General features: G+C 35.2%; 1 protein-coding gene across 3 annotated transcripts; it reads left to right on the plus strand.

The window, feature by feature from the left end:
• Positions 1-1492: 1492 nt before the first annotated feature.
• Positions 1493-22178, plus strand: LOC104106331 (uncharacterized). Of its 3 annotated transcripts, XM_018774220.3 has the most exons (9): positions 1493-1806; positions 2719-2805; positions 17756-18079; positions 18184-18419; positions 19176-19379; positions 19450-19542; positions 19623-19739; positions 19841-20270; positions 21437-22178. In XM_018774220.3, exons 3-9 carry the CDS (start codon positions 17767-17769, stop codon positions 21484-21486), a joined length of 1443 nt encoding a protein of 480 aa, XP_018629736.1. In that variant the 5' UTR covers positions 1493-1806; positions 2719-2805; positions 17756-17766; the 3' UTR covers positions 21487-22178. The 3 variants fall into 3 exon arrangements, with proteins under 3 accessions (XP_018629736.1, XP_009613151.1, XP_018629737.1); XM_009614856.4 differs by lacking the exon at positions 2719-2805; XM_018774221.3 differs by lacking the exons at positions 1493-1806; positions 2719-2805 and adding an exon at positions 3547-3752.
• Positions 22179-25833: the final 3655 nt, after the last annotated feature.

Consider the following 25833-nt stretch of genomic DNA (forward strand, 5'->3'; position numbering starts at 1 on the left):
AGAAAAAGAAACCCTAAACACAAAGAAGAAGAAAGCATCAGTGAAGAAGAATAGAAAAATATATGTATTTGAAGTCACTTTAAAAATTGAATATCAGTTAAATATTTTTTAAAAAATGAGTACAAATTCAATCGGTGGTGCAAAACTGGATGCGACGTGAAAATTTTACAAAAATTCCTAAAAGATTGAATTGCCACAATTGATAGTAAAATTTCATGACCCTCATGTGCCATTTCTTAAAAGACAATTTGAGAGCCATTCATATAATTGCTTAAACTAAAAATTATTAGGGATGTATACATGGGCGGCTCAACACTATTGGGGCCTAAAGCCAAAACTTCACAAGAGGCCTTTAACTTTTTTCTTTAAAAAGAGATTTTATATATATATATATATATATATATATATATATATATATATATATATATATATATATATATATATATATATATATTATCTGAAATCTAATTTTTTATCTTTTTGAAATACAAAATTATGAATGATTATTTTATAATCAATTTATTCAATTGATAATATAGCTAATCCATTCAATGTCTCTTGCGCCATGGTTGATCTTAAGTAAGATTTTATCAATTTTAATTTTAAAAAACTTCTTTCAAAATTCTAGTTTGTGATAGACGACGACCAAAGGCAGCTGTTATCATTATTCAATAGCCAATATAAGCATTTGAAAAAGAATCAAATCTTTTTATCTAATTGAGCATATCAATTAGAGTACTATCATCTATTCTTTTTGGGATTGTATCAAAGATTCAATTTTTTCTTCTTTTTTTCTTAAGTTTTGAATAACCGCATTCATACTTTCTATTTGACATATTTAAATTTTAATAAATACTAAAAATATAATATATGCGTACGTATTGAAAATATCAAAAAAAACAAATAATTAGATGAAAACTAATATTAAAATATTGGAATAGAAGAACCTAATTCATTAATTTGATGTGAAAATAAATATTTGTTGCTTTCACTATACTTCTTGTAGGCTTTAGCTTGATAGAAGAAAGAATACAGAACAATAGAATCTTTTGGAGGCACAAAGAAAAATAATAATAGTAGTAACGTTTGGTAAGAACTGAGAAAGATTAAAAATAAAATTGAATATTATGAAAATCAAGAAAGGAAGTGGAATGGTTTACATAATATTTAGTGAGAAAAAGACTTTAAAAAAAATAAAATAATCACTTGATTCCTTCCATAAATTTTGCATTTACACGTTAGGGGCCCATTTAAAAAAAATAAAGATATCATTCCTTTCTAGTTTTTACCAAGATATATAATATGAGTAAAAATATTTAATTAAAAAATTATAGGGTAAAAAGTGGGGCCTCCTAAAGTTGGGGCCTAAAGATTGGCTTGAGTGACTTTACCCAAAAAGCCGGCCCTGTATGTATAATATATGTATATTTCTGTCATGTATAATGTATGTATATATAATATACATACATAATGTGCAACATTTTTTTAAAAGAAAAGAAAAAATGACCTATGACAACGGTTCATCAAATTGGCTTTCCCTCCGTTAGGTTTTCTCATCTAATTTCCCCTAATTCCAAGAATACTCTTCCCTCCCTCTTCCCCTAGGCATTTGCAATTGGTGTTGGTGATGCATTCTCCTCTTCAATTGGTCGCCCAATTCTTCCTATCTCAACTTTTCAGTTAATCTCCATCTTAGCGGAACAATTTTATCAGTCGTTGGCAGAATGAAAGCAAAGAGAACATAGAGAACTCCCCACCGCAAATCTCTTTGCTTTACTTCCCTCCTCACCCTTTATTCGCTTCCGGGTAAATAATTTTTTCCCTTGCTCTCCTGTTTCTCGTTTCTCTATACATTTGATGAATCTGTGTGTTATAGCTTTTGTTTTATATTTTTACTTTGTGTTTGTTTAAGTTCGTCGAAATTGTTCTCTTTTGTAACTATCTTGTTCTGTTTCTTTGGGTAATGCGGGATATAAGTAGATCTTATGATATAGTTCGAAGTTGATTTTTTATTTGCTTACAAGTAATCGGTAATGAATGAGGGAAACTTAATTCATTGTCTGAATCGGTTATGTGTGCAGTTGAGGTTTTATTTAGAAATGAATTAGCAAACAAACAAACTAATCTCCCAATGGTACTGCATTTGTAGTCAGAAATATGGAAAATTTCTTTAATGCTTTTGATGATTATCATCTTTAATCCTCTTAGGTTTAATAGTTCAAATCAAGTTAACTGTCCTTTAAATTTCAAAATACTGATATATCATAGCTAATCACCTTGATTACCCTTTAAAATTTCTACTGTTTAATAACTTGATACACTATAATTTTTTTAATTTATGCTAGTACATGCTCTGGTTTAAATGGAGTAACTCGGTCAGTGGGGATTCATATAGACAATGCCAACTTGTTTGGAACTGAAGCATAGTAGCAGTGGTAGTAGTAGTAGTAGTTGTGTTGTTGTCATTGTTGTTTATGCTAGTACTCTCTCTCTCTCCCTCTCTACCAAAACAAACTTGTTGACTTGTTCCATAGCCCAAACTTTCCCTGTTTGCTTATATTCTAGTTACAAATCTGTCAAATAAAACAGATCTGAGTGCTTGGATAAGTATATATTAGGCAGTACAATTAATGAATATCCAAGACTTTTGAATAATACTACTCCCATCAAACTAATTGATGTCGTCTTCTGTCTGAATATGTAAAATAAACCTAAAAGAGTCAGAGTATGAAGGACCCGACAGAAGGCCCCTGACGAAATTCTGGTGGTTTAAAGGAGTTTTGAAAGTTAAAAGCGTTTGAAAAGGTCTCTTTATTTCCCTATTATTTAGTTTTTCAGTTTCACATGAATATGTTGTGTGTGAGCATGCTTGAGCTCAGGTACTGAAATATTTCTAGAGTTTCATTTATGCTCATTTGTTTGTGTCAGTGAATCCTTTATGCTTGTTAAAGGCTGTGTTGCTCAGTTACGGATGCAGGTGTCCGATTCGGGTGTAGATCTAGAGGCCGGATTTGTCATCACATGAATTTTGGATTTGGGGGTATAGATTCAAGTGCGGATATGAGTGCTAGAATACAACTAATAAATTTAGTATAAGAATAATATATATGACAATTAGTTATTTAAGATTGTTGAAAAATAATTTATATGTCGATTAACAAGGTGATTTAAATCCATTAATTTTAATTAAGTTAAATGAAAATGTCTATTGTATAATTATGAATTGCTATAAATATTGTATATTTATAAATATAGTAATACAATAATATATAATATTTTAAACAGATAAAAGTAGTTATTCTATTAGAAATTGCTTCAAATCTATCATTATATATTTATGCTTCTTTAGCTTTGTTAATAACTGGAAAGCAAAAAGTATTTGTGGTAGTAATGACCGTGTTTTAATAACTAGATAGCAAAAAGTATTTGTGGTAGCAAAAAACATTTTCTGGTAAAAATTAAATTCTTTGTAAACACTACGTCATCAAAAAAGTTTCTTTGTAAACACATAATATTTGTTATTTATTATGTTATATTGTGTAATAGCAAAGTTTTCTAGGTACTTTATGTGAATATATATATGTCATAAACCAGAAATCAAACCAAATACCCAATCAACCTATACTTCTTGGCCATAAGTAAAGTCAAAGCATCCAAGTTAGGTTGACCAAATGCAGTGCAGATTGCACACCCCCACCCAAATCATGTCGGATCGACACAGGTGCGACAAAGATTTTGAAGGATCAACATAGGTTAAAACCTACTTCAAGTGCTCATTGATTTTTATGTCTCTGTCCACATTATTTTATTCAACTGCAGTTCATATCGCATTTTCTACATAGCATTGTGTGATCTATGGTATAATGAATTCCATTAAAATTACAAGTTACTTTCTTTAGCTTTTATCATCTTTCTGTACAACTCCCTGAATTTTAGAGGAGATGCAATAATTAGTGAAGATGACACAATCCTGTGAAGTTGACATGCGGAACTCTCACCATTGTTACTTCACATCTGACATGATATTTCACTCTTGCTGTGGACGATTGCCTTTTATTAAATCTGCATCTCATCTATGCTTCTATAATTCCCAGCAGATCTCTAAAGGAATAACCTGTAGGATGGCAGAGTGGGTTGAATTCTTGGCTTGAACAAGCCACCATTGCATTAAGATGTGTCTCCAGGTTCTGCCTACAGGTGGTATACCACAAGCATCTCCAAAGAATTTCCAGACTTGCCTAGTTATGTAGCTGCTCCCAAAAGCATGTTCGATAGATTTGAATTGTGGGTTCAAGCAAAAGGAACTCTTAGATATTCCCAGAAATCCAAACCTAGAGATTATATCATCAGTAGGTAGCCTATCATTTTACTGCCTTCTCATAAATAACGATACCTTAACAGGCACCTCTTGAAGGCTGTATCTTGCTGCTTCTCAAAGTAATGCTCCTCATCTGTCTCAATATCTTCGAGGCAGATTTACAATTGAAATTACCTGTAACGGGACCGGGGGGGGGGGGGGGTCCTTACAGATATATCTTTAGTGTAAATACCCTTGAAAATATTTATTTCCTTTATGTCCCAGTAAATGATAAATGATTAGGTGTATTTCCTGCAATTTAGTAATGGTCCAGTCATCTTCCTCAACGAATTCTTTCACCTTAATGTTACCAGGTTTAGGGTCAGTGTGAAGAAAGTGTGCAAGTGGGCCTAGGCCAGTCCAGTTGTCCCACCACTAAGAAATGTCACCCTTTGGGACTCTCCATGGAGTACTTGCTCCATGTTTTCTTTGACTTCCATTATCGTTCTCTAACAATGTGATTGACCATAGTCCCAAACCTTAGCTACAAGGTGTACTCTTTTGCAGTACTTTGCATCCAAAAGGTCTCTGCCAACCTATTTGGACTTTGTGAATTCTGTATTCCGTCTTCCTCTGTATCTTGTGTTATATATGCTTCTTCCTCTGTGTGAACTAGTATCAGGAGCTCATAGAAAGGAAGATTATTCCTCGTATTTGCTAGAATTATGCACCACTTATACACTAAGGGGAAGGGGGGAGGGGATGAATAGTGTATCGACCAATTTAAAATTTTCTACCAGAATTTTATGTTTTCCTCAGAACCTGGTTCTTAAACAGGTTCCTGCAATATCTAACAACAACAACATACTTGGTATATTCCTATAAGTAGGGCTTGGGGAAGGTAGTGTGTACGCAGACTTTACCTCTATCTTATACAGAAAGATGTTGTTTCTGAAAGATCCTCGATTCAGGTAAGCACAGTAAACAACAGTAAAGAAATGCAATATATATAAAAAGAAAAAAATTAGGAAGGAAACTTAAGCAATAACTATACTTAAGCAATAACTAGCGTAATGCTATAATCATCGGAAATAAAAGAAAGTACGCTATACTATCTACTAACCTTCTATCCTAACTTCTATCTCCATAACGTTTTACCAAGGGTCATGTCCTCAGTAAGCTGCAAAAGCGCCATATCATGCCTAATCGCCTCTCCCCAATACTTCTTAGACCTCCCTCTACCCCTCCCTAGACCCCCCTATGTGCAACCTCTTGCACTTCCTTACTGGCGCTTCCAGGCATCTCCTCCTCACATGCCAGTACCATCTTAGCCTCACTTCCCACAACTTATTCTCCATGGGGGCTACCTCCACCTTATCCCGAATAACCTCATTTCTAATCTTGCCTCTCCTAATATGCCCACATATTCATCTCAAAATCCTCATTTCTGCTACCTTCAACTTCTAGACATAGGAGTTCTTAACTGGCCAACGTAGATGGTCTAACCACCACTCTGTAGAACTTACCTTTAAGTCTTGGTGACACCTTCTTATCACACAAGACACCGGAGACAAGCATCCATTTCATCTATCCTACTTTAATGTGTGACATCCTCATCAATCTCCCTGTCACCTTGGGTTACTGACCCAAGGTACTTGAAACTATCCTGCTTGGGGATGACTTGAGAATCCAGACTCACTTCCCCCTCATTCTTATGAGTTACACCACTGAACTTGCACTCCATGTACTCTGTTTTGGTCCTGCTCAACCTGAATCCTTTACATTCCAGAGTTTGTCTCCAAACCTCCGGCCTAGCGTTAACGCTGCTTCGTGTCTCGTCAATCAGTACTATGTCATCTGCAAATAACATGCACCAAGGCACCTCCCCCTGAATGTGTCGCGTCAATACATCTATCGCTAAGGCAAATAAGAACGGGCTAAGAGATGTTCCTTGGCGCAACCCCATCATGACCAGGTAGTATCCCGACTCCCCTCCTAATGCCCTAACTCTGGTCTTAGCTCCACCATACATATCCTTAATCGCCCTAATGTATGCTACAAGGACCCCTCTTGCCTCCAAGCACCTCCATAAAAGCTCTCTGCGGATTGTCGTATGCTTTCTCCAAATCGATGAACACCATATGCAAGTTCCTCTTCCTCTTCCTATACCGTTCCACCAACCTCCTAATGAGATGAATGACTTCTGTGGTGGATCGCCCCGACATTGAAGCTGAAATGGTTCTCAGATATAGATACTCTTTGCCGCACCCTCATCTCCACCACCTTCTTCCATGCTTTCATAGTGTGGCTCAACAACTTGATATCTAGGGGTGTCAATGGTTCGGTTCGGTCGGTTATTTTATAAAATTTGTACCATACCAATTTTTCGGTAGTTCCATTTTGTATAACCAAAATTAGACTTTATGAAACTTTTCCAATCATCTCGGTTTCTCTTCGGTATCGGTACGGTTCGGTTAAGTTTTTGGTATTTTTTAAAAACGTCATGCAAGAGTCGCTAGTTATGTTAGAATGCAATAAATGCGTATTTGCATAGGATTTTGGCAAAACTCTCAGGACATTTTTACTATTTTAAAAGTGGTGATTAAAGGAACATGAAAAATGTCCAAGATAGAGATTCATCCCACTATTCTATGGTAGCTTAAAACAAATTAAGCAAATACAAAAGAAATATAAACCATACGAGTGGAAAGATACTAATCAAGTTGGGACTCAAGAATAGAGCTTATTAGAAGATTAGTATCCAATAAGAGAAATCTAATTCATACGAGAGGAAAGATATCCAATACCTTGTGGCTTGCTACTGAAGATCGTTGGAGTACCCAATGACTTGCTACTTAAGATGTTGGAACTAATTTAGTTTCGATATGAGTAGTAGAATAGGTATGGAAGTTGGAACTTTGGATATTAATTATTTGGTCACTTGTAGCCATGTTCATAATCCCAAGACCTAAGAAAAAACCTTAATGCTTTGTTAGTTTCAAACTTAGTATATATTTTTATATATAAATTTATTCGGTACGGTTTGGTATTTTTCAATTTATTTTTATAAAATTAAAAACCTACGCTATTATTCGGTACGATTATAAATTTATATAAAAACTTACGGTTTTATTAAAAGAAACTCAATAATCGGTTCGGTTCGGTCAGTTTAGTCAATTTTTAAGGATCCATTGACACCCCTATTGATACCCCTGTACTTATCGCAGCTTTTGATATCCCCTTTGTTCTTGTACAACGGAATCATCGTACTCCACCTTCATTCTTCGGGCATATTGGAAGTCCTAAAGATAACATTAAACGGGTTGGCGAGTCATTACAAGCCTGTCCTGCTCGCACTCTTCCATAACTCCACTGGAGTCTCATCGGGCCCGGTCGCACTTACGCATAGCCCCTCTACCTCCTCGGCCTTAATACGTCTACAATACCGAAAATCACGGTGCCTCTCGGAGTGCTCCAGATCACCCAACACAATGTCCCTATCCCCCTCCTCATTTAAGAGCTTATGGAAATACGCCTGCCACCTTTATCTAATATGTGCCTCTTCCACCAAAACTCTTCCTTCCTTGTCTTTGATGCACTTTACTTGGTCCAGGTCGCGGGTCTTCCTCCCTCTTATCTTGGCTAGCTTGTACAACTTCTTGTTCTCGCCTATGCCTTCAAGTTCTTCATACAAGCGTCCAAACGCCGTTGTCTTCGCTGTCGTGACCGCTAGCTTTGCTTCCCTCTTAGCCGTCTTGTACAACTCCTTGTTTGTCCTTTTATCCTCCTCGACTTCTCGTCTCTGCTCCCTAGTCTCTACCAACTTTAAATACACCGTCTTCTTGACCTCCATTTTCTTTTGGACCTCTCCATTCCATCACCAATCTCCTCCGTACCTCCCAGAGTAGCCCTTAGAGATGCCTAACACCTCTCTAGCTGCTTCCTTGATGCAATTCGCTGTCTTGATCCACATGCTACTATCATCCCCACAACTCGACCAGGCCCTTAGCTTTTCTCTCAATTGTCATGTTTTTTTTTAGACAACGCTTCCCATTTGATCTTAGCTTGACCATGTACAACCCTCTTCTTTCTCTCCATCTTAATATTTCAATTAGTTTTCTCATTTAGTTTTGCTCTCCTGTAAAAAAAAGTTGGTTTAGAGAGAGTATAGAATGTGGAAGGCAATAAAACTGTTGCAATAAAAATAGTATACAAAGTTAAAGAATGTAGAGGGTATTTTTGTAAACAACCAATTTTTTTTAGAAATTATGCAATACTTTAATATAGCAAACCAAACAATGGATAAGAAATAATCTCAGCATAACTAATGCCAGCATAACTAATCCTAGCATTACTAATACATCATAGTCTAGAACAAAAGATTGTCACTCAAGAGTTCTTACAAATTGCTTCTAATACAAGCTAAGTAAGATCACAACTCAAAACACTAATTATAAGATCAATACAAAACGAACTAAACTTGAATCATTTCTGGAACTAGGTTTTTCAATTTGTCTTGCTCTTGGTTTTTGCAAAGTTGCTGCTCACAAAAAGGATCTCTCAGATTTATGTGTAGGTGCACCTATGCAAAAACAAACTCGTACTATATATATAAATTCATAGTAGATGGCCAGGGATAGAAGAGTGTTAACCAAGTTAAACCAAATCTCCTAACCCTAGCAAATAAAGGAAGTAAAAAGATTTTTCTTCAATCTTCCAAAGAAGTAGAATTTACTTCTATAAGTACTTACTTAAATCATGGTCTAAATTTTCTGACATTATCACGTGATTGCTAGGTCAGCATAGTCGAAATACATCTTCGTCGGGTAAGAAAGTGAATCCTATCCTCGCTTGGGTGTGAGACTCAGCAAGTAATATGTTTGTTGATCATCAAAACTCAATTTCTAACGAATTCTCCCATTTTTGATGATGACAAACAAATGAACACGGAACCCTCCATCAGAACTTTCTGCCAATTTCATTTTTATTCATTTTCGTGCTCATACTTCCCCGTTTTGGTATCATTGAAATGATAAAATAAGGTTAACTATCAGTTTTAGAGAATATCTTTCTTATGGCCACTTAGACTACACAACAGACAATCAAGTGAAAGACATTCAACACAGTCAATTTAAGGATGCTAGCCATCAAAAAACAAAAATATCAATGCAAGATAAGAATTGCCAGGAAAGTTTTTTATTAGTCAAGGCATCATCATCAATCCATGAAAACCAAGTCATAACTATTAATTACATGGCCACAAAAACAAGTTTAACTGAATGGAAACTGCCTACGGAACATTTGGTCTAGGGAAGTTTGGGACTCTGGTCAGACTGGGCTGAATGGACAGATATGGGACCAGTTGTGACTAGATATGTGCAACTAGAGCAGTTTTAGATTTTTGGAATTCTGCTCCCTTTGTCTTGTCAAGTCCTCCTTCAGCTTTTGATTTACGGTCTTCATTCCGGCAATCTTTGCAGCTTGTATCTCCACCTGCTGTTGTAGTGCCTGCTTTTGTTGTTGAAGCTTTGAAATTTTAGCATTGTAAAAAATACCATCAAGAACAGGCTCCTCTTTAGCCTCCTCTTTATTTGGGCATGTCTGCCATAGGTTCCTCTTTAGCCTTCTCTTTCCACTTGCTGACAGGAGCTCCAAAATAAGTGATTACTTCATACCAAAAGAAACCATAGGGAAGGAAGTGCTCACTCTTGGACATGTCTGCCACTCTAGCTATGTGATTGATCATTACCCCATGCAAATTTATCTTTTCTTCCCTTTCCAGTAGATCCATATAAGTCAAGTCAAGAGCATTGGCTTCATGTCTCCTTTCTGACCGCTTAGCATTTTGTGCACAAACTGAAACAATAGTTTGTGAAAAAGAGCCATTTCTCTCTTCTATACTTTCCTCTGTTTCCCGTCCTTTTCTTTAGAGAATTTCCTTGTCTAGCTTATAGACATGTTCTTCCATCCCTGGCAATTGAAATCCAGGAGGTTGAGCCACATACAGTTCCTCCTTGAGGTAACTATTCAAGAATGTATTCTTCACATCCATCTGGTACAGTTTGAATTCCATGTAAGCTGCAAAGGCAATCAACATCCGAATGGCCTCCATCCTTGCCACTGGACCAAAAGTCTTATCATAATCTATCCCTTCTTCCTGATTGTACCCCTGGACTACGAGTCTGGCCTTGTTTTTTTGTCATAGTTTTTGTTCATCCAGTTTATTTCTGAAGACCCGTTTTGTTCCAATGACTGTCGTATCCTTAGGTCTTGGGACCAAGTGCCTTACATTGCTTCTTTCAAATCGATGCAATTCCTCCTGTATAGGCACTATCCAATCTGCATCCTGCAAGGCTTCATTAGCATTTTTTGGCTCACTGATAGATAGAAACGCATTAAATGCATATAGATTTCTGAGAGATGATTTGGTCAATTGGTCTAGATCCCTGAGTTGGAGTCGGAGATTATGTTCTCAATAGGATGAGAACTCTAATGTTTCCAAAGCTTTCTTTGAGGTTGCTGAATTTGTTCTTTTAGGGGACCAGGAGGAGGAATCTGCTCATTTTGAGGACCAACAGGAGGAACAGGTTCTTCTAACCCATTTTCTTCTTCCTCATCAGGTGGAATTAAGGTCCCCCCTGAGTGTGATGCCTCATCTTCACCGGTGTTGGCCTCCTCTTTCCTCCTGTTCACTTTCAAGAGAGTCTCCTTGGTCTTTAATATCAGAATTCTTTTTTCTTACAAGACCAGGCTCTTGACCATCATCCTGCACATTTTTCTCAATAAAAGGATCAGATTCATCAAATACAACATGCACATTTTCTTTAACACACATAGTTCGTTTATTAAAAATTATATATGCCTTACTATGTGGTGAACAACCCAAAGAATACTCCCTCATCACATCTAGCATCAAATTTTCCTAGAGCGTCCTTGCCATTATTATGAACATAGCATATGCAACCAAAAGCTCTAAGATGTGATATGTTGAGTTTTCTTCCTTTAAGTAATTCATAGGGAGTTTACTCTAATAGGGGTCTAACCATGTATCTATTTAAGAGGTAACATGCAGTGTTAATAGCTTTTGTCCAAAAGCTTTTGGGCAGTCCACTAGAGATTAACATGGTTCTCCCCATATCCTCTAGAGCTCTATTCTTTCTCTCAACTGCTCCATTTTGTTGAGGAGTTCTTGGAGCACAGAAATTATGACCAATGCCATGCATGCTATAGAATTCAGCAAACCTAGCATTTTTAAACTCTGAAGCATGGTTAGATTTAATGCTGACAAGGTGAAGATCTAGTTTCTTTTGGATTGTCCTGACAAATATGCAAAAAAACATCAAAGGTTTTATCTTTACTAGAAAGAAACAAGGTCCAGGCATATCTAGAGTAGTCATCAACTATAACTAGAATGCATCTTTTGCCACTTCTACTCATAACCCTCATGAGACCACAAAGATCCATATAGAACAGCTCCAGGGGTCTAGAGGTACTGACAACTTTCTTAGATTTAAAGGAGGACTTGACATGCTTGCCTCTAACACAAGCATCACACCCTTTATTATTTTTAAAGCTGATTTTTGGCAATCCCACAACTAGATCTTTTGAAACCAGTTTATTAAGCTGAGCCAAACTCGCATGACCTAGTCGTCTATGCCACAGTAAAGGATCATCATCAACCACACTAAGACATGTAACCTTATTATCAGCTAGAGACATAATAGATGCGATGTATACATTGTGATGTCTCTCTATTCCCCTTGTCACATATCTGGGAGACTCTTTGCAGATTGTAGTTCAACCCATTCACACAATACACATTTTTTATAGCTTGAGAGAGTGACTTACCAATCTTACCTATCCCTGTGATTTCACCTTTCTTCCCATTCCTAAAAACCACGCTCCCTCCTTGAAAGGCCGAGGGAATTTTTCTTCCTTCATGTCATGTGCCTTGAGAGCCACGATAAATATACTAGTCTTGGCTGCTTCCTTTTACTTTAGCCTGCAAAAACAGATCAAGAGTTAGATTTAGGAACCCAGACTAGCTTGGATTCCCTCTTGTGATCGAAAGAATGAATGAAATGTTTTTTAGTCCAGCATGGTAAGTTAGACTTCATCACAAAAAAGTCTTTCTTTCTGACTGATTCTGTACTGGAACCTTTTTATTTTGTGTATTGAATAGTGCTAAGCAAGTTTCCTTGTAGTCACCAGTATTACCACAATTTGTACATAGCTTACTAGATGCAGAAGCTACATACTTAGGATTAACCTTAGGGATAGATTTGTAGTATCCTAATCCAATTTTATTTTTGTTCTGGTTTTGGTTCAGCCATTCTAGAGCCTTTGAGGACCTGTTCCACTTAAAGGTTCTAGTCAGTTCATATTTAACCTTGTCAGGTCCTCTTGAATTACTATGTTTCGTTCAACTTGGTTGTACAAATTTTCCGTGGACAATTGTAATTCTTTTTGAAGGGCCTCTTGTATATCACTGATCCCACCTTTTCCTTTACATGGTGCTTCTTTCAATTTCTCATTTCAGTTTTGAGTGCTTCAATATCAGATTTTAAAATAGGGACTTGTTTCTCAAAATCTTGTTTTTCCTTTTTGAGTTCAAGACGCGCGGAACTTAAGATTATGGCATTCAAACTTAACAATTGAAAAATCATCAGCACTCAATTTTTCAATTTGATTAATTAATGAGAGCATCATGTCAGACAGTCTTTTCTTAGGAAGAAGATGAAGATAATCTTTGAGGTCAGGAACATTTACCTCCTCGTTTTCAGAGATTCAGAGTCACTCATGGCCATCATGGACACGACATCATCGGTGGGTCTTGACTTTGAAAAAATGCATGCTTGCCTTGATGATTGCATGTTGTCTTAGATTGACAATACAAAAGCAGATAATTGCTCGGTGTCCGAGTCCTTTAAGGGGAAGAATGTTCGTAATGACTCTGATTAATATGACTCAAAAAACCTGCTAGGTCTTAATATACTTAGCCTTAATGCCTAGGCGTCAAAATAAACTATGAGATGACATGCTATTGAATAACCCAATGATGGCGATATAAGACGTCTTGCTGATGGTGAAGCTGGAAAAGATGTTAATTCCTTGCGCGCAGACTTCTCTAGAGACTCGTAATGTTAAATTAGAACTTCCCAGATACTAGCCTGGTATTTAAGTAGAGAAAGGAGAGGATAGGTCTATTATCCTTCGAGTTTTGAACTGTGCACCAATGGCCCTAAGGGATTTCTCGGTTATCAAAAAAAAAGTAAGTTTAGGACTTTAAGTGATGGTTTTAATCCAGTTCGAACCATGAAAGTTTTCCATAGCACATGACCGGTTACGTTAACAAACTATAATTTATTTTTTGATAACCGTGGTATTCGGGCCGGCTTATGCGCACCTCGACTAATTATACGGGATACTTGCTATCTTTCACCAGTAACATGTATCAGATAACTCTATCCATTAAGGCTTGGACAGACGGAAGAAATCACCTAGGGTGTGTTTGGTACGAAGGAAACATTTTCTGGAAAATATTTTCTAAATTTTCCATGTTTGGTTGGATTAAATGTTTTGGAAAACCTTTTCCTCATGAACTCATTTTCCTTCTATCAAAAGAACGGAAAATATTTTTCAAAATTCTTTTTCAACCTTCTCCACCCTATTCCTCATCCCCACCAACTCCTACCAACCTACTCCACCCACCCCCAAACCAAATTCTTTTTCTTTCATTTCAACAAATTAAGTTTTCTTTTTCTGATGTAGAAAAAATATTTTCTTTCATTTTAACAAAACGAGTACTTTCTTTTCATGATGTAGAAAAAGTATTTTCTTTTATTTCTACAAATTGGGTATTTTCTTTTCATGATTTAAGAAAAAGTATTTTCTTAAATTCAACAAATGAGTAATTTCTTTGAAAAGGGGAGGAGTACACGAAACATATGGATTTTGGGGAAGGTGGGTTGAGGAGAGTAGCAACAACAACATAACAACAACAATAACCCAGTATAATCCCACTAATGGGGTCTGGAGAGGGTAGTGTGTACGCAGACTTTACCCCTACCCTAGGGTAGAGAGGTTGTTTCCGATAGATCCTCGGCTCCCTCCTTCCAAGAACTCCCCACCTTGCTCTTGGGGTGATTCGAACTCACAACCTCTTGGTTGGAAGTGGAGGGTGCTCACCACTAGAGCAACCCACTCTTGTCAGTAGCAACAACATATCCAGTATAATCCCACAAGTGAGGTCTGGGGAGGTTAATGTGTACGCAGACCTTACCCCTACCTGGCGAGGTAGAGAGGTTGTTTCCGATAGACCCTCGACTCAAGAAAAGGTGAAAAGAGAGAGAAGGGAAGAAGACGAAGAAGAAAGAAAGAATAGAATAGGGAGACAAAGAACGATTACGAAAAGGAAAAAAAGACGACAACCAAAAAAAAAAAAAGTAAAAGAAAAAGTAGCATCAAATAGAAACAAAGTGAAAAATACGAAACACATGGCGAACGAAACAATAGGCAAATACCAGAGGTCAATGAATACAAAAAAAAAACAAGAGCGCTACTAGAAAAGAACGGGGAACTCTCGACTACCTACTAGCCTTCTATCCTAATCCTTGACCTTCACACCCTTCTATCCTGGCTCATGTCCTCAGTGAGCTGAAGTAGCGCCATGTCCTGCCTAATCACCTCTCCCCAATACTTCTTCGGCCTACCTCTACCCCTAAAAATATTTTATACTCTCTAACCAAACACTAGAAAATATTTTTCATTCACCAATCAAACAAGTGAAAATATTTTCCATGGAAAACATTTTCCTTTGTACCAAACACACCCCTAGTGTTTTTGCCTTTGCTGGAATTTGACCCTGAGACCTCATGGTTCTCAACCCACTTTATTGACCACTAAGCCACACCATAGATTTGCATGAAGCTGAGTAAGTAATGTTGTCCATGATAATTTCGAGTCTATCATGGGCCATGTCTCTTGAACTACCATACCACTCATCTAATATAAAAATCAATGAGTAGATCGCACCTCCCCTTACACATAAAATAGTTGAAAGTGATAGCGTAGTCTCCAGGAAAATATATAGAATTGTCGTTCATGGGAGCCACACCCACCTTCTCCCGAATATCCTCATTTCTAATCTTATCCAGCAAGATCTAGACAAATAAAATGAAAGCAAATAGCAGCCAAGGGTGTGGCCTAGTGGTCAATGAAGTGGGTTAGAACCATGAGGTCTCAGGTTCAAATCCCAGCGGAGGCAAATACTAGGTGATTTCTTCCCATCTATCCAAGCCTTGGTGGATAGAGTTACCTGGTACCTGTTGCTGGTGGGAGGTGGCAGGTATCCCGTGGAATTAGTCGAGGTGCGCGCAAGCTGGCCCGGGCATTACAGTTATCAAATAAAATAAAATAAAATAAAATGAAAGCAAATATACAATTTGAATCAATAATAAAAATGGGGTTGTTCAAAGATAGAGGAAATACAAAGAAAGAACAAAAGAAAATTAAGGAAAAGAGAAGAAAAGAAAGAAAAGGAACAAGTAAGGCGACGATGAAAGTAAAAACGGCTTTCAATTCAACGAGTCTCGATCCTGGGCCTTGTGACTAGAAACATGACACTTAAACAGTTGCAGTTGCACCCATGGTCGCTTTGTAACTTGGGGTGCCACCATTTACTTATATAGGCTTTTTGCGGGAAATACCAGTACATACATGAAGATTCTACTCGAGAGTCTAGGTGGCGATGCACCCCTTCTCATCTACACAGATCCGCTCTTGAGTATGCTGCATATCTCATTAATGGATAATGATTTTATGGAATGAATCAGGATAGCCTGTGCAAGACTCCGAATGGTGGAGTAACTTTATAAGCAACAACTGATAGATTTTCTGTTGCTAGGGGGCCAAAACCCGACTGATGGGGAATGTCTTCCATTTAAGATGTCATTGAGATTGATTATTGGAGCACTTCGGTGTTGTAATTTCTAGGTGTGATTGGTTTCGTAAGAAACTAAATGAATATGGGTCAACTCTGGTATGCTTCAACAAATTGTATACTGGCATCTCAAGTGCATCAAGCTTTTTATGCAAAGGATCCAATTGAGAATAGGAATTATTATGCAAGGAATAAAGACCCCGGAGATTTGTATGATTTGGGGGAAGAAAATTGTTCCAATATTAGCGACATTTTGGAGGGAGTATGAGGAAACTGGTTCAGGTAGATTACTCGATGTTGACTCGAGATGGTCGAGAGAAGATATACCTGGTGATGTCATTGACATGCTATCTCATGCACTACATTCCTAAGATACAGCTACAGAGATATCTAAAGAGAAATCTGCATTTTAAATTGAGGCTGACAACTGACGGAGGAACTTTTGAACATATTTTGTGTATATTTTGAGAGGCATTGAAGTTTGTAAATGTGTAGCAAAAGAATAGGATCATAAATTATGACTTGGTTAGTCCTTTGTCCATTAAGATCTTGGCTGTGGTGCCTTATAACTATTGAATTTCTAGTGTCTTTTGATGCATGTTCTTCATCTTTTTCTAATTTCCATACGCTATTTGTCTAAAATGTTCTTTTATCTTTTGGGGGCAACATGCGAATAGAAGGAGAGAAAAGAAGATCTGCAAACCCTTGGTAAAATTTGAATAATATACACTTATACAGTTGCCACCTTACTGTTAAACCAGGAAAACAATTTGTTTTCTAGCCAGTGTTGTGATAAACTAAATGGAGCTTTCTCTAGTTTGTGAAAGACAGAAAGAATGAACATTTTCTTGCAGTGAGAAAAATCAAGAGATTTGCGTTGAGAGTGACAAGTTCTCGATTTAACATTGATTGGCTGCTTATCAGATGTTGTCTGGATTTCTTTGTTTCAGTGCACTTTACTTCCGATCATTCTTGAGTTATATGTTAACTTGAACATCCAGTTGTGCATATTTCAGTAAACTTGAATTTGATTTGACTAGTTAAGAAAAATAATATCTTTAACTTTCTGTAGCTTGAAGATTACAGTTTCTTCTCCTTCACTGTCTCCTACCACCTCTCTTATGCTAGGAAATAGAATTAGGAGGTACTATTTCCAAGTGACAGCAACTTAGTATGCTACCCACATTCAAAACTTGCTCTGATTTCAGCAGGAAACCTTTTTGTAGGATAACTGACTGACCAACACTTCTAGTTTGCTCTTCTTTGCTTTTTTATATTTATAATTAAAAAGATTGTGGCTTTCAGGATTTTTTTATGAGTTGCTTTGCTGGCTTTGTGAGATCATGGTATCTAAATTTGGTTTGGCTAAATCGTGTTCTCTCTTCATATATGAAATGTTTACAGAATTGGATTGCATGCTTTTCTTTATCAAATTAGAAATGCATAGCTTTAACAATCAAATGACAAATGATGGGTAAATGTATTGATGATATTTAGTGCTTTTTATGGTGACACAGAGAATTGGAGAATGATGAGTCAAGAGGGGCCTTCAAAACAAAATAAAAGATTAAGAAGCTCCTCGTACATTAAAGATGGACCAGTTGCAGCTATAGTAAGGAGAAAGCGCTCATCGGCAGTACAAATAATTATTCAAACTTTACGGTCAAGTGAAGTGCATTTGTCAAATTCAATCGAAGGACAACAGCTAGAGGCATCCGAACATCCATTGGTAGAAGCTCATATACAAACAGAAGCATGTCCATATGTAGAACAACCAGTAGAACGACAAGCACAAATGGATTCAACCACTATTGCAGCAAATGAACAGTCTGATGAACAAGGCAAGAGCATATAGATTGTATGTAGAGTTATCGACTTTGTATTTAATTCATTAACTCAACTAACATTAAGAATTTGGTGATTATCTTTGGTACTACTACCACAGGTCCTACTCAAAAAAGGAAAAGAGGTAGAACAAAGATGTATACTGTGCATGGGCGACATGAGTGTCAACTGATAGTATTGAATGAGTTCAATCAACCAATTGGTCCCAGTAAAGCTGTTGTAAAAGAGTTGGGTAGTTTCCTTGGCACATTGGCAAGGAATGCAACACTTTGCCCTCTTGATAAATTTGACTGGAGGAAAATGGACACAAAAGATGATTTGTGGAAATATACCAAGGTTTGCAATCTCTTCTCCTTATCTAACCAGACACCTTGCTCGTTCTTGGTTTATAGATGTTCAATCTTCTTCTCATTTTAATGACGCTGTGAGGATAAGTACCTTACCAAAAAAGAAACAATTACACTGTGAAAAAAAACTGTGTTTGTATCCCCTTCGCTGTGCTGTTTTACTCCGGCTGTCTGCTTCAAGATAGCATCCTCAATAGTTGAATGAACTCTGCATTTGCTTTGTTTAACAAACCTCTATCGTTGTGAATTCTTTCTAGCTTAAGAAAAAACTTCCATTGTCCTTAAATGTTGTCTGAAATCACATTCTCCTCCATTAGTTTCACCTTTTTCTCCAGTTCTGAGGCATCTATAGTTAGATCTCCAAAAGCAACTCAAGACCAAGATCTTAACTGCTTGCTGACCTTTTTGAGTTTCTGGTAGAACTTCCACATAGGATTTCCAACAGTCGTTTAAGCCACATTCTTCCACTCATTCTATAAGGGACATCGGCCATTCTTTCATGAATGTTCATGATCAGATTAAAGTATCCTCGTTACCATCCATGATAACACTAATTGTTGTGATCTCTCTAATCTGTCCCACAGTGAGGTACTGAAGTAAGCTTTAATGGCAAGCTTGCAGATGTTCCAGAACCTCAATTTAAGGATCCTCTTAAATACTGGAACTCTAAGTCAGTTATGCGCATGTGTATAGGTTTCTGTATATGGATTTATATCGTACTAAACACAACAAAACCAATTTGTAGGAAAAATATGATATTCCTGATGCTGCAAAAACATGGGCTTTGGAAGCAATTCACACTGCATGGAGAAGGTATAAGAGTCAATTGAAGAAAGATCATTATGATACCTATGTCAATGATGAAATTCGAATAAAAAAGCGGCCTGCATATGTTCCAGAATCTCAATTTAAGGGTCTTCTTAAATATTGGAACTCCGAAGCAGTCCAGGTGAGATATTTTTCAAAAGTCCAATTTGTACATATACCTAATGCATATTAATTAAATCATTTACTTGCAGAAAATGTCCAAAATCAATACCGAGAATCGGAAAAAATGGAAGAATCCTCATACTTCTGGAAAAACAAGTTTTGCTGTAATCCGTAATGAATTGGTATGTTACTATATTTATCAATAAAAATAAACTTGCTTTACTTTTAAAAAAGGTTTCTGATATCCATTTTATGTAACAAGGAAAAAGAGAAGGAAACTTTAGAGGGTATATCGCTTGAGGAACTATTTGTGGCTACAAGGAAAAGGAAGCCTGGTCGATCGTACAAGGAGCCAGACGAAGATACAATTAGTAAAATTGTACGAATTTTATCTAATTGCAAGTTTACTTTGATGAGTTATTTTTGCTTGGCAAATTATTTTTTATTTGTTTAAATTCTCTCTTATTGAATTTTTTGCAGGCTGAAATGAAAAAAATAGAATCAAAGCAAAGTGGAGAAGGAAGTCAATCTGTAAATGCTTTTGCATCCGTCATGGGAGCTGAACATCCGGGACGTCTAAGATTATATGGACGAGGGGTTACAAAAACTTCTTTGAAAGGTAAAGTGGGACATGTTGAACCTGCTTTAAACGTTACTGATGATCTATTGCAGAAGATGGCAGAGAGGATGGAGGAAAAGCTCCAAAAACAATTTGAGGAACAGAAGGAAGCTATGCGGCAAAAAATTGTTGCAGATGTCATTGCACAACTTCAGCATTTGATCCCAACATTTCAAGTTGATCCTAACATGTTAGCAACCATATCTACTCGTTCACCTGGAGAAGCTTGCTCTGCAACACGTACTCAACCAATCCATAAGCCACCTATTGGTACCAATCATCGCAGACTAGGTAATTCACATAAACTCAAGCAGAACTATGGAATTATAATGATGGGTTTGTTGGTTACGTTGCACAATAATTTTGTCTTCTACTTCCACCCGTTAGAACTATAAGACCGACAATTGTATGGTAGTGAATGTTGGGCTGCTAAAGTGTTACATATTCAGAAGTTGAGTGTTGTAGAGATGCGGATGCTAAGATGGATATGTGGTCGTACAAGGTGAAAACCGACCATATTCGCCAGAAGGTGCAAGTAGCACGCATTGAGGATAAAACGAGAGAAAACCGCTTGAGATGGTTTGATCATGTCTTGCATCGACTTACAAATGTACCGGTCCATGTGAAACTATGGTGAGTGAAGGTGTTAAAAGAAAACGGGGTAGACTTAAAATCACATGGAAGGAAGTTGTCTCGAAAGACCTACAAATCTTTGGAATCAAATATAAACTTAGCTAAAGATAGGGTACAATGGAAGAAAAAGATCCACGTAGGTGATATCTACTAGTCGGGAATATGTTTTAGGCTTGCTAGAGATATGCGTTAAGGTTAAAGAAAGAAGTGAGGATTCATATAGCCGATTTCAACTTATTTGCGACTGAGGCATTGTTGTTGTTGTACTTCCAACAGTTGGAAGTTGAATATGCATCATCTTGTGGATTTAATAAGGAGATTCAGAACTAAGTTTGGGAGCTAATTATCAAGCTATTAGTACTTGATTTCATGCTCGCTGTCTTGCTTATGGAGGCTATACTCTTGAGTTGTTTCCTTTTTGAACACCTTTAGTTGTCAACTTTTGGTAATATTTTATCATTTCTATGGCATATAGATAGATGTTGGGCAAGTCTTATATTCTTACAAGTATTGAGATAATTATGTTGTGTGCGTATTGCTTGTAACTCATAGAATATTGTTGTATTGATGTGATGAATGGATATGAATCTGATTATTGGAGATGAATATGTGTTGTAACTGAGAATGTGATGGTTTTATGGGATAGGGTTGTGCCCATTTACCAGGAAACTTTGCCGGAATTTCTGCTGATTAATTGGGTTTGCTAGGATGAGTGAATTTTTCTACGCTATGGTCTAGTTTTAAGTCATGAATTTAATATGTATATTGAAATTGTATTTTGCCGAAATTTTTTGTTAAACTCATTTATTTATTATCTTTTGTAGGTGGATCAAATGAGCAAATGATAGGTGAAAGCAGTGAAGACACTATCTAGAGTTATGAGATTGTTATTACTAGAACTAGTGGGTTCTTCGTCGTATGCAATAATATGTTTACGCTACCTGGTTTTCTGAAACTTATCGAATATATCTGACTTGCTTTTCCTAGCTATAGTTGTAAAAGCCCTCTTAAAAATATGGTCGTTTAGCATTATTGTGATTTATTCCTTCGGGGGTTAGCTCAATTGGCAAAGATTGAGGGACCTGTGTCTTAGGTCACAGGTTGGAGTCCTGTGTTAAGCGAACTATGGTATTTAAGTGGAGTAGGATAGAGGAGATCTCATCATCCCGAGTTTCGAAAGCATTATTGTGATTTATTTTAGAAGTAACGAATCGATTGCCAGTAAGTCTTAGCAGGGAACGGTTTGTGTGTGGCTTTGATAGATACATTCAGGGGGATATGACAGACTACAGAGTTGCACCTCGGGGACAAAATAATTATGGTCGGTGCTCCTAAAATACATGATTATCGTCGCTGCCCCCAAGCTATGAAGGTATGAGGAAATCACGCAAAATTCCGACGACATTGACTGCTTTCGACGGTAAATTTGTATGGATGGTATTTAGTATTAGCATTTGGAATATATTCGGAGTTGTGCAAAAACTAAAAAGATAATGTTTGGAGTTATCAACAAAATCAAGCTTCTTGGAATCCTCTTTTTATATTAAGTGTCACCATTATGTTTAACTTTTTCTTTACATGTTTACTCTCTTCCACTCCATTTTAATTCCTCCGTTTTATATTTATCATTTACTAAAAGAAATTATTTTATATACATACACTAAAAAGTGTACGATTTGGTATAATGTTGGACACATTTGATAATCAGTATTGGACATATTTAATAAATAATACTCCATACTATTAGTTTACCAGTATATCTTTGATTAAGTATATATTTCATAAAAGTATACTATTTCACATTGTGGTGTACTTTTAATTTAGGTTTAAATTTAACAAAGAGTTGTATACTTTGATTTAAGTCTATATTTAACAAATACTTTATCAACCCAATTTATATGATGGTGTTTGACTTGACAAGAAATTAAGAAAAAGAGGAAACTTTTTAAAATTTGGTCTAAAATAAATCATAAATATTTATGTGACTACAAATCATCTCATTAAGAATAAAGTAAACAATTTAAAATTAAATTACTTTTAAATAAAAAAGTATGATATTCTTTTTAACAAAAAAGGAAAGTATGAGACATAAATTGTGATAGAGAGAGTAGTACACTATTTAGATGAAGGAGATTAGAAATTGTATACCGTGAATACTGTGATTACAATCATGTTATACTATGATTACTGGTATTTTACATGATATTCACAATATACAAGTAATGTATTGGTATACTATATAGTATACAATGTATAATGTTGAGTTATTGTATAATATGATCAAAAGGTATTCTCATAATTATTGATATACTACATGGTATACCATGACTAATGTTGAATCATAGTATACTGTGATTACCGCTTACGAAACATTTTGCAGACGCCACTGATGATTACTGTTGAATCATGGTATATTTTATTTAAGTTTGCTAAATGATATTCTAATACTCTTCGTATACTACATATTGGTATACCATAATTACTATTAAATCACGATATACATTAATTACTGTTGAATCACGATATACATTAATTACTGTTGAATCATGGTATTGTATGATTATTGTTATATTACATGTTATTCACAATATTCCTGGTATATTGTGTAGTATATCATAATTATCATTTAATTATGGTATACTGTGGTTACTGATATGTTAAATGATATTCACAATATTCTTGGTATATTCAGAATAGTAGTATACCAACATTACAAGGGAATACTACTAACTATGGTATACTCTAATGGGAATACCAGTAACCATGGTATACTCTGATGGAATACCTGTAACCATGAAATACTCTATAGTATACCAACTCTAATTGGAATACCAATAATCATGGTATACTCTGTAGTATACCAAGAGTAGTAATATACCAACATTATGGGGAATACCACTAACTATGGTATACTATAATATACTAACACTATTGAGAATACCAGTAATCGTAGTATACTTTATAGTATACCAAGATTGGGAATAATGGTATGCTCCATAATATACCAAGACCCCTGGCAATATCAATAAACATAGTATACTACAGAGTATACTAAGACCCCTGATAATACAAGTAATCGTGATATACTTTGTAGTATACCAAGACCCCTATGAATATTAATAATCGTGGTATTCTATAGAGTATACCAAGAATAGTGGCATACCAACAATATGGGGAATACTAGTAATGATGGTATACTCTATAGTATACCAAGACTATTTGAAATAATTGGAATAATGGTATTCTCTATAGTAAGACAATTGGATATATAGCACCTCATCACATTAACAAAAAAATAAACTGAAATGAAAGAAAAGAAATTGAGATAAATAAAACCAATATACTCCTTGAACTTTTAGGGAATCTTACAGAAATGTGCCAAATAAGTTATAACTTACCAACCTCTAGCCATTAATCATAGACTTATCAAAACTAGCCAAGCAAATATAAAAATTAAAAACCTAAATAAATAAGAATTCTTTCTCTCCAAGAATCACAAGCAAAGATCTTCCTCCATATATTTTTAAGCATGTTCAGCAACATTAGATGCAAGACGGAAATAAAATTTTATAGATGACGTAGCAAACAAGGTGATGAAATACTATATATATATATATATATATATATATATATATATATATATATATAAGATTCCAAAAATCTAAGTAAAAATGGACCTTTTTCGATGGGTATGGATGAAATTCATTGAAAACATATAGATGAGTCAATATACAAAATTTGAGAAAGATTAGAGGTGATTTGGACTGATTTGGTATCAAAATTCGTAGTTAAAATCGAGTTCAAAAATTTCTTCTGCAACACACGTATCAAACAAGTATCTCACACACAGGTATACATGGATATACATGTGATACACATTTAATACAAATATGATACATATGTGATACACATATCATCTTTTTTTTATGTTCATCTTCTACTTCGAATTTTCAATTCAAACCACCTCAAAGCTCTACCAAATCATCCTAAAACTAAGATTTAAACTCCGTAAGATGTATCTAATCTATTCCAATAACACATACTCAAAAGAAAGCAAAAAAATGATATTTTTTGCCTACAAATAGCTAATTGGCTAATATTAAAATATTTTATAAATTGGCTAATTTTCATACTAACTTACTCACTGGGTAACATAACCGGTAATTTCCCGAACTATTATTCCAGAAATGTATATATGAGTAACACTATTACAGTAATGCATTAATACTCTTAATATTCTTAGTATATTACACATTGGTACACTATAGTTAACATAGTATACCAAATTTTAGGATTCACCGATTTAACTAGAAAGAACAAAAAAGGTAAAAAAGAGTGACAAATTTTTGATTTTAAAAAAAGCTTTAATTTCTCTAAAAATTACAAAAAAATTTATCTACAAATATAAAATAAAAAAAATCAAAAAGAGTGATACCGTATTTATCGATAACTATATTCGATTAATATTATGTAGAAAATATTCCAATACTAATTTTAGGACTAGGTTATTTACATAGAAAGAACAAAAACAAAAACAAAAGTGGAATAAAGTGATAAAAATTTGACGGAGAAATTTTACTAATGAATAATAAAAAAACTAAGATAAAAAATTATAATTATATTGGAAAAAAAGTTACAGATGTTTTGAAAGATAAAAATTATAAGTATATTGAAAAACAGTTACAGATGTTTTGAAAGGAAATATTTTACTTTGAAAATAAAATCTAAAATTTCTTAGAAAACTGAAAAAAATTATCAATAAATATTAAATAAAAAAATTTAAAGAATCAAAAAGAGTAACATAGTAACTCTCGGGAATCATAATCGACTACTAATTGTGTAGAAAGTATCCCAATACAAATTATAAGACTCGATTATTCATTTAAAAAAATAATAACAAAAATGAAAGAAAGTGATAACAGTTTTTGGCGGAAGACTTTTACTGAAGAATTACAGAAAAAATTAAGATGAAAAATAATAATAATAAAAAAATAGTGACAAAATATTTTGGAAGGGGAGATTTTAGTGAAAAAAATAAAATGAAGAAATATAAAAAACACACCGAACAATAAAAAATCAAGAAAAAAATAAAGTAAAAAAGAGTGAGAGGGTTACTACTAGAAATATTAAAAAAGAAGAAGAAGAGAAAATAACTACAAAAAAAGAAAATAAAATAAGAAAAAATGAATACGAGTGCATAATTTTATTAGAAAGAAAAAAA

The sequence above is a fragment of the Nicotiana tomentosiformis genome, chromosome 3, assembly GCF_000390325.3.
Source record: "Nicotiana tomentosiformis chromosome 3, ASM39032v3, whole genome shotgun sequence".
Taxonomy (NCBI): Eukaryota; Viridiplantae; Streptophyta; class Magnoliopsida; order Solanales; family Solanaceae; genus Nicotiana; species Nicotiana tomentosiformis.

Excerpts from the sequence above, each read along its gene's own strand:
- LOC104106331 (XM_018774220.3), top strand. The coding sequence starts at position 17,767 with ATGATGAGTCAAGAGGGGCCTTCAAAACAAAATAAAAGATTAAGAAGC. Across the intron at positions 18,080-18,183 it reads TGAACAGTCTGATGAACAAG|GTCCTACTCAAAAAAGGAAA; the intron begins GCAAGAGCATAT and ends CTACTACCACAG. Across the intron at positions 19,543-19,622 it reads CTGTAATCCGTAATGAATTG|GAAAAAGAGAAGGAAACTTT; the intron begins GTATGTTACTAT and ends TTATGTAACAAG.